Below are 13890 nucleotides of genomic sequence, written 5' to 3'. Positions count from 1 at the left end.
CCAAACTAAGCGGGATTCTTCGAGATTAGTTGAACGCCATATGCTCAAGCTGCGTGACGCTTGCTTCAGTTTGCGGGTCTGAGGGTTATACCAGGAGCAAACCTCCTTCCTCACTGTCTTCTTCTTCAGAGGGGCTATCGAGTCCAGTGTCATTCTCAGAGAGCCTATGGCACTGTCAACAAGATGATCAATCTGGGACGGACTAAAGTTAGACCAGGAGTCCTCTGTTATATTGAGACGTGGTATCGAATCAAATACAGAAGGAATCGCTTCTTTAAATTTAGCTACAGCACTATCAGTTAGACATCTAGTGTAGAAACTTTTGACTAACGGAGTACACTCCGTAGTATAAATTCAAAAGTTATGAGGTTGTGGTCTGACAGAAGAGGATTCTGTGGGAAGACGTTCAAATGCTCAATGTCAACGCCATAAGTAAGAACAAGATCAAGCGTGTGGCCAAAGCTGTGAGTGGGTTTCTGTACTCTCTGACAGAAGCCAATCGAGTCCAACAAGGAGATGAATGCAGCACTAAGGCAATCATTATCAACATCCACATGGATATTAAAATCTCCAACAATAATAACTTTATCGGTTTTAAGAACCAAACTTGATATAAATTCTGAGAATTCAGATATAAACTCTGAATATGGACCTGGTGGCCGGTACAGAATCACAAATCGAATTGGCTGTAGTGTTTTCCAGGTTGGATGTGAAAGACTAAGAACAAGGCTTTCAAATGAGGTGTAGTGTAATTTTGGTTGAGGATTAATTAATAGGCTCGATTCAAAGATGGCTGCTACTCCACCTCCTCGACCGGTGCCTCGAGGAATGTGAGTATTAATATGACTTGGAGGAGTCGATTCATTCAGGCAGACATATTCTTCATGGCTCAGCCAGGTTTCAGTTAGGCAACATAAATCAATGTGATTATCTGATATTAAATCATTCAGTAACACAGCTTTAGATGACAGAGATCGAATATTTAGGAGACCACATTTAATAGACCTATTTTGTTGCACTGCTGAAATAATTGTGTTAACTTGTATAAGGTTATTGTGTACGACTCCTCTTCTGCTTACTTTTGATTTATTTAATTGAAGTGGCCGTGGGACAGACACAGTCTCTACTCTAAAGTCAAGGGTGGGTAACTGCTCGAATGGAAGAGCAGAGAAGGGTGTTAAACTACAACTCTGCTCCCGGTTCCTGATCTGAACCCTGGGTTGTCATAGATTAAGTCCGTGATCAACTTGGTCATATTTGCAGAAATGAGACGCGCTCCGTCCAACGTGGGATGAATGCCGCCTCCTCATCAGATCAGGTTTTCCCAGAAAGTCTTCCAGTTGTCTACGTAGCCCACATTATTCGCTGGGCACCACCGACAGCCAGCGGTTGAAAGACGACATTCGGCTATACAATTCGTCTGTCTGCAAATTTGGGAGAGGGCCAGAGAAAATTACGGTGTCCGACAACGTCTTGGCATAAGCACACACCGATTCCACATTAATTTTAGTGAGTTCCGAGCGGCGGCCTCGGGCATCATTACCACCGGCGTGTATTACAATCTGACTGTATCTCCGCTATCCTTAGCCAGCAGCTTCAAACAAGACTCCACGCCGCCCGCTCTGGCCCCGGGAGGCACACGACTCTGGTCCGTGGCTTCGCTATTTTCACGTTCCTGACTATAGAGCTCCCGATAACCAGGGTGTGTTCCTCAGCGGGTGTGTCGCTGAGCAGGAAAACTGGTTCGAAACGTGAAGTGGTTGGTGCACAGCGGCTTCTGTGTAGACTTACGACTCCTGCGAACAGTTACCCAACCATCCGGCTGCACGGTTACCGCGGGCACAGCTAACAGCTGACTGTAGCTCCGCGCCGACTACGGGAGAGGGCGGGCTAACTAGCATAGCTGTCTGAGCTTCGATAGCGCGGAGCCGTGCATCTAACCCACTTAGACCTGCCTCCAACCTAGCAAATAAACTACACTTGTTGCATGTATCGTTATCATTAAGGGAGGCAGGGGGATAACTATACATGAGACACACTGAGCAAGAGGGAGCGGGAGGGAGAGAAGAAGAAGTCATGCTCGCTGTTGAGCTGGCAACCAAAGCTTACTGGAAGAGTGAGATGATGCGTTCAGGAGCAAAGACATAATTTCATATATTATTACAATGAGTAATACATAATTTACCGACGTATTTTTTTTCAAATATTAGATGCATTTATATTGCTTATTTTGTTAATAAAAGTACCCAAAAATATAGATTATGGATATGGTTTATGGTAGAAACACGTTTTTAAAAGAAATGTGTGCCATCAGGATGATCAAAATATAGCTTGGCATTTGTTATATTAATGCTTTCTCTCACTTTTTGTCAGACAAATGTAGTTGAGTTAACGGTCGAATATTTACCCTGAAATATATTAGAAATATATGTAATTAAATACTGTGTAATTGTGTAAATGTATGGTCAGCGAACTTTCATTCACTCCTGTATTATTGTAAAATGGGGGGAATGATAGTGAAATATCTGTGGGGACCCAGACTCATAATGAGAGAGACATTGTCATTGGGGTTTTCTGCCAGAGAAGGTTCATCTTAATCCAAACCATGGTCTTTTCTTAAACTTAACCAAGAAGGTAAACTTCTCCCTTATGCGCCTAGGCCACAAACAGTAGCTTCCCTCTCCCTCTGCTTTTCATACACGTCATCTCCTGCAGTATTTCCCTTTCCTGTAATACCACTATCTCACCCACAGGGGGCGGTCAACCTTTCAGAAATCCCGGAAGTGGCGCATGTAGCTTTGTGAAAGACCGACGGCTGATGGAGACATTTTAAAATAAACACACAGCTAACCGCTAACTGCTATCTGGGCTTCGCGAAGGTGCGAGCGCACTGCGCCAAAAACACGTTCAGATTAGTCTAAGTTGTAAAGAAGTAAAGTATATTTAGCGGGGCGTCGTCCATGCAACGTAAATCCAAGAGGCTACACAATACCGAAGATGTTGAAGAGTCTGACACAGAGAAGAAGAATATAACTAAACGCCGCGGTGAGTTGTAGCTCGCGCAGCTGCTTTGACTGAGCTATGTTAGCTGTTAGCTGCTGACATTATCCTGCTTGCTACGCCGCTGGGTGGCTGGATACGGCTTCCATTTATTGGACCTTGCGAGGCAGCTGTCCTGCAAACCTGCACTGTTTCCATTGACGACTTCTCAGCAAGTTCGTCGGGTGTGAGGTTGTGACCGAGGTTAAAACGCAGCTAAAAGTAGCGCCCGGGTCCGAGCCTGCGTTAGCTCCTGTTAGCCACAGACTCGTCTAACTAGCCTAACTCGTGTAAAAGTCATTAAATCGTAGTGCACACGTTTTCTTTTACGTATCTGTGGAGGTTTAACCAACTTTTATCCACACAACGTAACGCAGACTGTTTGAGACGTAAAAGTAGAAGCTAGCGACCGTTAATGTCATACTAGCAATGTTGCTCACAGGACATTCTAGCTAAATTGGTGCACTCAATTCAATGAGTTGTTGTGTGTTTATGTGAAGTCAGTTATACAACACGTCAAAGCAGCACAACACGCACAGACTATGTATCATCACGTTTTAATGAGTTTAAAGGTGGAACAATAGTTTAAAAATGCCACACGTTGACGAATATAGTTGAACTGTTGAATACATATTTACTTTCGGGTCCATTGTGATTACATTTCTTTATGTCCACATTATTTAATAATGTCCTTTATTGTTGCCTCTGCTCTCAGACATCGAGCCCCTGGCACATACGCACATTATTTAGAGACTGAAATGGAATTAATTAATTATTGATGTGTTTTTCTTCCAGCAGGTCAGCTCCTGTCCAGGCACATCGGTCCATGTTTGTATGGACCTTTGGGATAGCGTGAAGATGGCTGACTCAGACAAGGCAGAGGATTTTGTGGATGCAGAGTGCCTTGATGAAGCACAGTCAGCCACAGGCTCTGTTCAGGGAGAGCAGGATGAGCATCTAAAATCAGAGGCCACCACCAGTACCAGCTCACCGCCAAGGGAAAAGGAGGGAGACAGCCCCTTGACTACAGAGGGCGAGCAAAGTCTCCTCTCAATGCCATGCCTGATGAAGGAGCTCCGCCGAGACTCCCCAGAGTCCCAGCATGCCTCCACAGAGAGCGACAAGCCTGTATCCCATCATGTCTATGAGAGCGACTCCTCAAACAACTGCATGCTCTCCCCCTCATCCAGTGGCCACCTCGCCGACTCAGACACGCTCTCCTCGGGGGACGAAGGGACTGCTCCTCCCATCGGAAAAGATGAAGATGGCAACATGGAAGCTGCAAATGATCCTGGGCAGACAGCAGGAAGGCAGTCGTCGTCTACGTCTACAGGGGGGAGGAAGTCCCGACGGTCACGTTCAGAGAGCGAGACGCTGCCTAATGCAATGGCTGCAAAGAAAAATCGTTGCCAGCCCATCTCAGTAGCAGCTGGAGGGCAGGAAAAACAAACCAATGGCAAGCTGGCAAAAGTGAAAGGTCACCGTAGCCAGAAACACAAGGAGCGAATGCGTTTGCTGAGGCAAAAACGGGAGGCGGCAGCACGGAAGAAGTACAACCTGCTGCAGGACAGCAGTACGAGTGACAGCGAGCTCACGTGTGACTCCAGCACCAGCTCCTCTGAGGACGAGGAGGACGACACTTCAGGAGGTAGCAAGACAATCAAGACAGATATAACAGGTAACAAACAATGTTCACAACACATGCTTATAGCAAACCACTTCTACCGTTGTCTCGTAGTACGGGGTAACCGTAGCAGCCACTTGGATATCCACCGTATCACATAATGATAGAAAAACATATAGGCCTACAGTGTATGACCATCAACGATTACTAAGCAATCAGTCTAACTTGACAACAAGAAGCTGTCTGCATGATGTAAACATTTCAGACAAGCCAAATCAAAGTGTCCATTTGCCACATTTGTGTTGTAGAAAGACTTTTCAATAACAGATCTGTGCAAGCACCGCTTTGTCTGTTTGTTTTATCAAATCACTCCTTTTGTTACTTTATCACTCATCTCTTCATTCACCCTGTTTTTGTATAGTTAGACTGTTCAGGAGGGCCGATGCCTCGTCACTTTTAGTAATACAATGTGTGGTTTAAAATAAAAGAGTCTCATGGTTTGCATGCTGTGAAGTTGAGTGGACATTCTTCAACTCGTGGAATGATATAAACGGAGTTGTTTTAATCTAACCTATATTATGAGCTCTGCAATTCGACAATGGGCTATTTATATCCTCAGCCTTTGCTGTGAAGAGACAGTGAATGGTGTATGATCAGTCAGAGTTGCAAGACTCTGCAGTTGCTGTTAAGCGTTGGTGTGCTGATGGAAATAATCTTACGCCTGCGAGTTTAGACTCTAATATTTTATGTGCAATTTTTGCACAACGCTCGTCAATTTAATGATTTTTTTATTTGGTGAATGTAGCAGCGTGAGAGTAGTAGGCATTGAGTATATCCTGCAGCTTTTGGATATTCCTTAGCTCTCATCACTCGTCGGTCCGTCTTGAAAACATGTGGTTTTCTTCTCTATAAAGGAGTTCTGTAGCGCCGTTGACTGGTTACCTAGCTCTTGTGTCATCGTCCAGAAAATACGAATGCATATACGTTTCCCGATTGTAGAAATCTCTGAGTTGTTCTGTAAGAAAAGTAGCTGGGTGGTACGTACAGGCGGCTGCTGCTGAAGTCTCATTTACTTTAGGCTGGTCTTTTCACTGGGTTTGCATTTCCTAGAATATAACAATTTGGTTTGGTTCTGGGAGACTGATTTAAATCGGATTTTAGCTGGTGGTGTGTTTGAATTGTTTTCTTAACTGTTTTCAGAATGGAACTAGTTTATCTCGTATATAGTGTTTTTTCCGGACAGTCTATTCAGTCTGATACTAACATATGGTATGTTTTTTTATGAGGTTTAAGCAGAACATTTAGTTTAACATATCTGTTGCCCTTCATCATAGTTTTATAATAAATTTGCATCAAATGTTTTTACCTCAGTCTCTGTTAACACATTTTTCAAACCACGGTCGCCCGAGACATCCAGTTATCTCTCTTTAGGGATCTGTACTACATGAAATGTTTTCAACCATTTTTACATCCCGCACACAGATTTGAGTGCTTCAACTGCATGATGTGGTCCATCAGCATGAAAGAGTCGATCTGCACGTCACCAAAAACAAACTGTCATTTTTCTCTTTAATACAAAAGTCCACCTCCGAAGCATGAAAGTGCTACTGTATTTTCTTATGGCTTGGCCTCAATGTCTTTAAAGCTGGCTTCAGACGTGCATCGGAGAGATCCAGAGTGGGCGCCCAGATTCATGGGCTGCTGGACACCAGCTCGTGGGACAGGAACGGCATCGGCAGTGTTCTGGAGGAGGCCATGACGCGATTCGCTGTGATGCAGCGTCAGACTGAGGAGCGCTTCCGCGTCTGGATGGAAAAGCTTGCACACCTCGACTCAGACAACGACTCGTCCAAACGCTCAAGCGACGCCCGAGAGGGGCAGCAGCATCGCTCCCAGGGGGTGCGCCCGTCCCCACCTAGTTCCTTTTTGCCATCGTCGGAGTCTTCAGAGACTATGGCTGCCTACGTGTTGGCACGAGAGAACAACAGTCTCACCTCCACCCCTATAAACAACAACAACAACAACATCCTACCTGAAGCGGTCACTCAAAATGGAAAGCTCGGGGTTCCAGACCCCGGGCTCTTGAATGTTTAGATTTCACTTACTTAGATCGTACCAAGTGTAGAACTAGTTGATGCAGAAAGCACGTCAATGGGCATTCCTAGGCTAACGATGCGAGGTCACTGAACGGATACACCATCGACAGCAGCTGGGCCTGAGCCGGTCACTTGAACGTGACTCTTGTGCCGACCTGAGGCCAGGCCGGTCGACTGGCACTGAATCACTGTGAGATTTGACATTCAGAATAATCCAACTCACCCGTTTGATTTCTGCAGCATCTGTGACACGAACACAGGGAGCATCTCAGTGTCCAGTCAGACTCGTACTCTATTATCATACGGCTCGTTTGTTTTTGTGTACCAGCTGTACACACACACACACACACACAGAAGCTGATTGTCATTCGTTCAGACGGTGCATTACAGCACCTGGGCAGCCATTACGATGGGGGCTGCTGCTGCTTAACCCTCCTGTCGCCTTCGGGTCAATTTGACCCGATTCAATGTTTAACCCTCCTGTTACCTACATATTTTACCCTTGAGGTCAATATGACCCCAGCTATTAAAATCTCCAGAAAATTATTAGAATTAATATTGTTTTCCAAGTTTAAGTGTGAGGTACTTTATGTTTGTTTGTTGACTACCGAAAGAACACCGACATTAAACATTGAATCGGGTCAAATTGACCCGAAGGCAACAGGAGGGTTAAGAGCATGTGCCTTGTCCTTCTGACTTCATGCCGGGAATGATGGCTAGAGCATCGTCGGCCTATCTCTTTAGAAATTCAGTTCAACACTCAACATTTCGCTCTTTTCTCTTGAACTATGTTTGGACTTCGCTTCTAAATTGTTCAGGGTCTTGGGGACAACCTTTTTATTTAGGTGGTATAGCTTTACTAACATTAAAACATTTGCGTAACAATATCGATTTGCCTAAAAATAATATAAACACAATATACTAACCCACACAATTCTTGCTTTAAAAAAATGTTATGACTATTTAGATTAGACGTGTTTACATTTTGTACGGTTAGCGTTTCTGTAACATTTGCTGCTCTTGCTGCCTTTGTGCAGTAGCAAGAAACTAGTGAGGGAGAAATTATTCCCAATGTTTATATTTAGTAGCCTCTGTATAGATTACAGACATCAGATACAGCATGGGTTTCTATGTTGTGGCTCTTAGCTGCAGCGTCGAGAGCCTCACTTCTCGACTCGTATGATATTCGCCTCGTAATTTTCGATTTGCACTGGTCTGCCAGCTTGGATTGTGTCTCTCCTCGACTTCAAACTGAAAACCCAGGCGTCCAACTAACAGATCCAGCTCTGGTGCACGGCAATGTTTACTGACTTCCTAACAAACGGACTGATCGGAGCAATCAAGTGGCCTTCTTTGGTTCAGATCCTGTGGTCTTTGAGGTGGAAACACGACTCTTACTGATGTAGAAGACCGTGGTGTCAAAGTTCTGAATACCGAACCATCACTGACATTGATGAGGGAATCTTTGGCCTAATCATATTTATAGATAGGATGTTAAACAAGTGACATTTCCTGTATGTGTGTTTGTAGCCCTGTCGGTTCTACAGAAGGCCGGAGGCGTCGTCTCCCCACCTGTTTGCATGTCGTTATATTAGTATAGAGAATGTGCGAGGCCAAATCGGTTTCCATCAGCAGCATGTGTGCAAGGTCCAGCTTTGCTTGCGCTGATAAATGGGGACTGACTGAACATTTTATCTATTTGGTTGTTTTCTCGTTTCAAAATGTGTGAATATTTGGTGTTTTTTGGTTCGTAGTGCACAATTAGTTTAAATTTGTGTTGAAAATGGATCCAACTACTGCTGTCCTGCATTTGTTAAAACTGAAATAACCCTTTAAAATCAGCCGCTTTGTCGACACGGTGAAGGGAGTCTCATCCGAATACAAACTGTGCATTAAAAACACTAAGGACGCTCATTTGTTTACCAAAGAGACGATCCTGGTTTACATTGGTCCCTTTTCTATCTTTCATACATGGCCTTTACATCGGCACGCCCTCGGTTCTCTGGGAGCTGAGGTATCTGCCCATTTCAGCCCAATCAGCGATTCATAGGCAGTGTTCTCTCATAGAACATGCTGTCCAGACAAGCCCCCTCACACACACACACACACACACACACACACACACTCGTCTGGATGATAGTTTGTGCGTCTCTCCCAGGGACTGCGTTTTCAGGGTAGAACAAAGATACATATTCCCGCTCTTCCACAGAGTTATGCTTCTGTTTGGCAGTTATTATCCCGCCACATTTCATTCACTGAGTAAGACAATTTTTGAAGTGTTTTGTAATGACTGTATTCTTGTGTAGTTTTTATGTGAATGGCTGTTATTTTAAAAGCAATAAATGCAGAGAAAAATACATTCTAGGAGTTTATTCATTTACTCTTAGAATATAAAAAGCCTCTCTAGTGTAGCTTTGAAAAAGTGATCGGCGCATTCACAGGTTTTTGTTGGAACGTTTCTTGAATATATCAAACTGTGCTTTCAAAGTGGAAACGAAGCCTTCATGTTTAATGTCACAATTGGACGACGGAGGCAGCGTCCAGTCTGTTTCAAAGCAGTCCTACGACTCCAAAGCATGATTTGAATAATGAAGTGTTTTCTCTGTTTTCTGCAGACGCTCTTCCAGTAGTGGGTCACTTTGATATTTCAGACACTGATTCTAACCAGGAGAGTGTGAGTGTGGAGACAGTCCGGCCCACGGTGATAAAGCATGAGCTAAAAACACACAGAGGCCGGGATATGGCAGCTCGCCCTGGGTGTATAGGAGCTCTGTGCTCTCTCTCAGGTCAGTTACAAACTCGCTGAATCCAAACTGATAATTTCCACTCCTCCCGTGAAGACGGGACATTTCGAGGCATGGGTGTCATCCATAAGCAACTTTCTTTTTTTTGGGGTGAAATGGTGTTATTATTCTCAGCGAGACGCCTCTGAAGTATTCCTGCTTTCATCCCACACGCCACTCGCTTGCAAATGGAAAAGAAAAACAAATTGCCGCCTTGCTTCAAAATGAAATGATTACTCTCTAGCCGGCATTGTCAAAACATGAACATAAAAGTCCACAATTTCTGTTTTGTCCCGGCGAGTCGCTGCCATGCTATCCAGTCGGCTTTTCCAACAAACAAAAAACACGCGTCGGATTCCTCGTTTTGTTGTCGGCAGTCGAAGCAGCTGCGGGTTAACGCGTCGGCGAGGCCTGAAGCTCGACTGCGCCGCTCCACAATGTGTGACTCTGTTCCTCCCGTTTGTTTCAGGCCACGTGGAGGCAGAGCTGTCGCACAAGGAAAGTTCTCAGCGCAACAAGGGCCAGATTCACATTGCCACCTCTGACAGCGAGGTGGAGATAGTCGGAGTGCAAGAGAAAGCACGGTAAAGAACGGGGGAAACACGTTGAACATGTTGCTTATTGTGTGAGGCACTGCTTTCTGCTTAAATGATACATTATTTATGTGATTTAGCATTTGTCTCTTATTCTCGTAAGCTAATTGTTGTATTTTTGTTATATTTTCACAATAAAATATCATTTTTTGCCCTGTTCTGTGACTCATAAATAAATGTTTTTGTACCTGAATTTTGCGTTCACTCTCCTGTTATTAGTCATGAATATAGGTATCATAAAGTCTTATCACAAATACAACTTTAAATTCTTTTGTCTCTGAATCCAGATGTGCCCATCCATGCGGAGGAGTAATAAAGAGTCTGTCCACCTGGAAGGAGAAGTCAGTGGAGCAGCTAAACAGCACAAATCAACCACCGCTCTGGACTACTGTTTCCCCCCAGCCCAACTGGGTGTCCCCACCTGAAGTGGTGGACCTCACCCTGGACGAGGACGCCGGACACAAATACCTACTTTAAACAACTCGTACACTGAAGACTCCTCATTTCTCCTCCTCCTCCTGCCTTGCCTCCATGTTGCGGCTGAAACCCCTCCTGTAGTCGCGGCCTCGCCTGTCACCGCTCGCGGACTCTTCCCGCTCCAGAGCACCTTTTTGATTTTCTTTTACTTACTTTTAAACAGTCACACTTATTCCCGCGATCTGAATTTAGTTCTCTTTTTGGCACAGCACTTCAAAGTGTACGGCGTATTTATCTGTTTCTGAGAGCAATATCCCATCATGTAATACCCCAACGCCCCCTGGTTTAGTGTTGTGCGCTTGCAAGCCGTATCGCGACAACGTCAAGTTGCTGCTGGAGAGCAGGTCGGTATCTGCTTCACTCCACTCTGAACGGCATATTCTTTAATCTGCAGTCACCTGTGGTCGAGGCGATGAAGGCAGCTGGAACTCTTTTCTGCGGAGCACAACTTTCGCTCTGTACCAGTAGAGGATCCATTTTGTTTTTCCAAAGTCTCACCACTGGTTTTGCGGTTGGTCCAGTCTGCACCGATGGCTTTGTGTCACGCTACTGTGTGCAGCATCGGTACAGCTCGTGCTCTGCTGCTGCCGGAGGGGAGAGTTTAGGTTCTTTTTAAAGAAATAGTTTCACATTCTGTGGATTCCCCTCTTTCACTTCATGCCGAATGTCAGATGAGAAGTTTGATACCACCTTCAGACACGAGTGGCGCCCATCCTCCAGCATCAAGGAGATTAAATGCGTTTCCCTTAATCTCTTGTTTTCTCCTCTACCATATTACAACTAGAACGGGCACTCGGTAGAGTGCATACCTTCGCATATCACAAGATTGGGCATTGAATTATGAACATTTTGGCATTAGTTGCATGCCAATTGGACACAAATGTATCGTGCTATGGTAAAAAAAAGATTTTGACCTTTCCATGACCTTGACCTTTGACCCGATTGATCCCAAAATCTAATCAAATTGTCCCCGGATAATAAACAATCATCCCACCAAATTTCATGCGATTCGGTTCAATACTTTTTGAGTTCTGCGAAAGATTTTGACCTGTTCATGACCTTGACCTTTGACCCGATCGATCCCAAAATCTAATCAACTGGTCCCCGGATAATAAACAATCATCCCACCAAATTTCATGCGATTCGGTTCAATACTTTTTGAGTTTTGCGAATAACACCCATACAAATAAATAAATAAATAAATACACGGCGATCAAAACATAACCTTCCGGCATTTTCAATGCGAAGGTAATAAGACATAAACCAACTGTTCAGACTCGACACGTTTCCACCATAGCACAGATGTGCTATTTTGGCAATAGAAATGCTGCACGTCGTCTCCCAGGTGACGTAGTCGGCAGCGAATGTATGACCCGCCGGGCAGACTGGCTGCACTTGATGTCTGCCGCTCACCTTCTTGAGCGGACACCTTTTAAACCTCTGGGGACCCCTTCATGACAACGGAAGAACAGCATCCTCCGTGTAATACTGCAAAGCGAGATGGCCCGAATGCCTTGAAAAGTGCACTATTTTCTTTTGGACTCGTACAAAGCTTATTCTTTTACCTTACAGAGCAGTGAATTTTGCTATCGACAATAAATATTTTAATAATAGATGTGAATTTAGCACAAATAAAAACAACCTAAGTGGTGTTGAGTTACAGTAGAACCCTTTTCTGTGTGGCCTGTTTCCCCCGGATCCTCGGGGCCTGCTTGCTCTTTCCTTGTGGTCTTATTTTTGTCTTCATGCTGAACTGCAGCCACACTGGATCTATGTATCCAAGACCCAACTTCACACTGTTAGAACACCTGAGAGTTGTGTCATTTCATATTTAACATCTACTTTCCAAAAGAGATGTCTGAGAATTGTAGAATCAAATTATTTTACTTCTGCTGGTCACAGAAGGGAAGAAAAAAATATATATAAAAAAGGAACTAAACCAAAGTCTAAATGGATTTTTCTTTTCTTTCTGGGTTTAAAATGCGCTTCCTTAGTCTAAATATTTTCATTTGGAAGTCGATGCATTTGTTGTGAAAAGAGGTGGCGTGAACTCTTTCAAACCCGATCGGTTCAGTGTGATGTGTGTTCTGTTTTCCTCCGGCCAGTTCTTTCCACGATATGCAGCGACCACTGTCATGACAATTATTTTACCGGACCACTTCTGCTTGCAAAAAAACATTTTGCCATAGTCCCTTAGGATTATTATATATGTTGGTAAGACTCGCGTCTCTTGTGATAAAGGTTGAGGGCAGTGCTGCCCGACTGGTTGCACATCGCATGTTTGGTCACATCTTTAACCTCAAGTCAGATATTATCCTCATGACCAGTCATTTAGCTTTGCTCTTCTGTTATTGTTTTATTTTACTGTCAGTATTTTTATTTTATTTTTAAGGGGTTTATTTTGTTGCTTTTGCAAGTCCTTGACTTCCTTGAAATGTCTGTAGAACAAAAAGAAACTATTTTAAAACTAAATAAATAGAGCGTTATTTAATGAGACTCTTGTACAGCAGTGCATTTCCTTCTCTAATAAACATTCATTTTACAAGCAGGATATGGATTCTACTTTTATAAGTGGACTACACACAATAGCAATGTGCATTAATATGAATCTGAAGCCCAAAGTCTGTCTGTATCAAAGTGTTTTTTACAAGTATGACCAGTTATAATAATTGCCATCATAGGGACAAAACTTAATGACGCGTCTTATTGTTTTCTTTTATCCTGCTGCCAAACAAACAGTCTAGACGACGGCCTCGCCGCGAACAATACGTCACCCTCGCCCACAAGTAGCATGCCGAGTCAGAGGTCATCCCGCGACACCTGCCGCTAGGGGGACATATGGAGTTCACATGAAAAGGACAATGAGGGAGCGGAGCAATGCCGTCTTCGGGGCCCTGCTCCTGGAACCAAAGAGCCTCTCGCCAGCTCTTTTCACCCTGGGGGCAGAACATCAGCTGTATGCTAATCTTTACAGGGCAGTGGTGGCCTCACAGAGCAGCGAGTGTGCTGGCTCACCCTCAAAAGACAGGAATAAGTACCCTTCCTCTTGCAGATGTCGTTTTAGTGAGTCTGTTGTCCAAGTGCTATTTCAGGTTTATTCAAAACGACAGGCCCCGTCCGGTGTCGGCTGCACACAGATAGAAATGCAGGTGACGACTGTAACTTACGAGTGAGAAAAACTAAGTTGTATTTGCTTTCTCATGAAAAGAAAAACAGCTTTAATGGGCAAATGTAAAATACTTGTTTAGTTGATCGACAACAAGAAAAATGGCAACTTT

The 13890-nt window shown here is 44.1% G+C and overlaps 1 protein-coding gene across 4 annotated transcripts; it reads left to right on the top strand.

The window, feature by feature from the left end:
- Window positions 1-2822: 2822 nt before the first annotated feature.
- ark2n (arkadia (rnf111) N-terminal like PKA signaling regulator 2n) lies at window positions 2823-13161 on the top strand. Of its 4 annotated transcripts, none has more exons than XM_056432658.1 (5): window positions 2825-3045; window positions 3838-4717; window positions 9375-9545; window positions 10012-10126; window positions 10423-13161. In XM_056432658.1, the coding sequence occupies exons 2-5, from the start codon at window positions 3874-3876 to the stop codon at window positions 10610-10612; spliced, it is 1320 nt and encodes a 439-aa protein (XP_056288633.1). In that variant the 5' UTR covers window positions 2825-3045; window positions 3838-3873; the 3' UTR covers window positions 10613-13161. The 4 variants fall into 4 exon arrangements, with proteins under 4 accessions (XP_056288634.1, XP_056288633.1, XP_056288632.1 ...); XM_056432657.1 differs by having other exon boundaries at window positions 3835-4717; XM_056432660.1 differs by lacking the exon at window positions 9375-9545 and having other exon boundaries at window positions 2827-3045; window positions 3835-4717.
- The last annotated feature ends 729 nt before the right edge of the window (window positions 13162-13890 follow it).

This window comes from Pseudoliparis swirei, chromosome 15 (assembly GCF_029220125.1).
Source record: "Pseudoliparis swirei isolate HS2019 ecotype Mariana Trench chromosome 15, NWPU_hadal_v1, whole genome shotgun sequence".
In the NCBI taxonomy this organism is placed as follows: Eukaryota; Metazoa; Chordata; class Actinopteri; order Perciformes; family Liparidae; genus Pseudoliparis; species Pseudoliparis swirei.
The sequence above is the reverse complement of the archived record's forward strand: the minus strand, read 5'-3'. Positions and strand labels throughout refer to the sequence as shown.

Coding starts and splice junctions, on each gene's coding strand:
- ark2n (XM_056432658.1), top strand. CDS start 3,874: ATGGACCTTTGGGATAGCGTGAAGATGGCTGACTCAGACAAGGCAGAG. Junction 4,718..9,374: donor AATCAAGACAGATATAACAG/GTAACAAACAAT, acceptor TGTTTTCTGCAG/ACGCTCTTCCAGTAGTGGGT. Junction 9,546..10,011: donor AGCTCTGTGCTCTCTCTCAG/GTCAGTTACAAA, acceptor CGTTTGTTTCAG/GCCACGTGGAGGCAGAGCTG.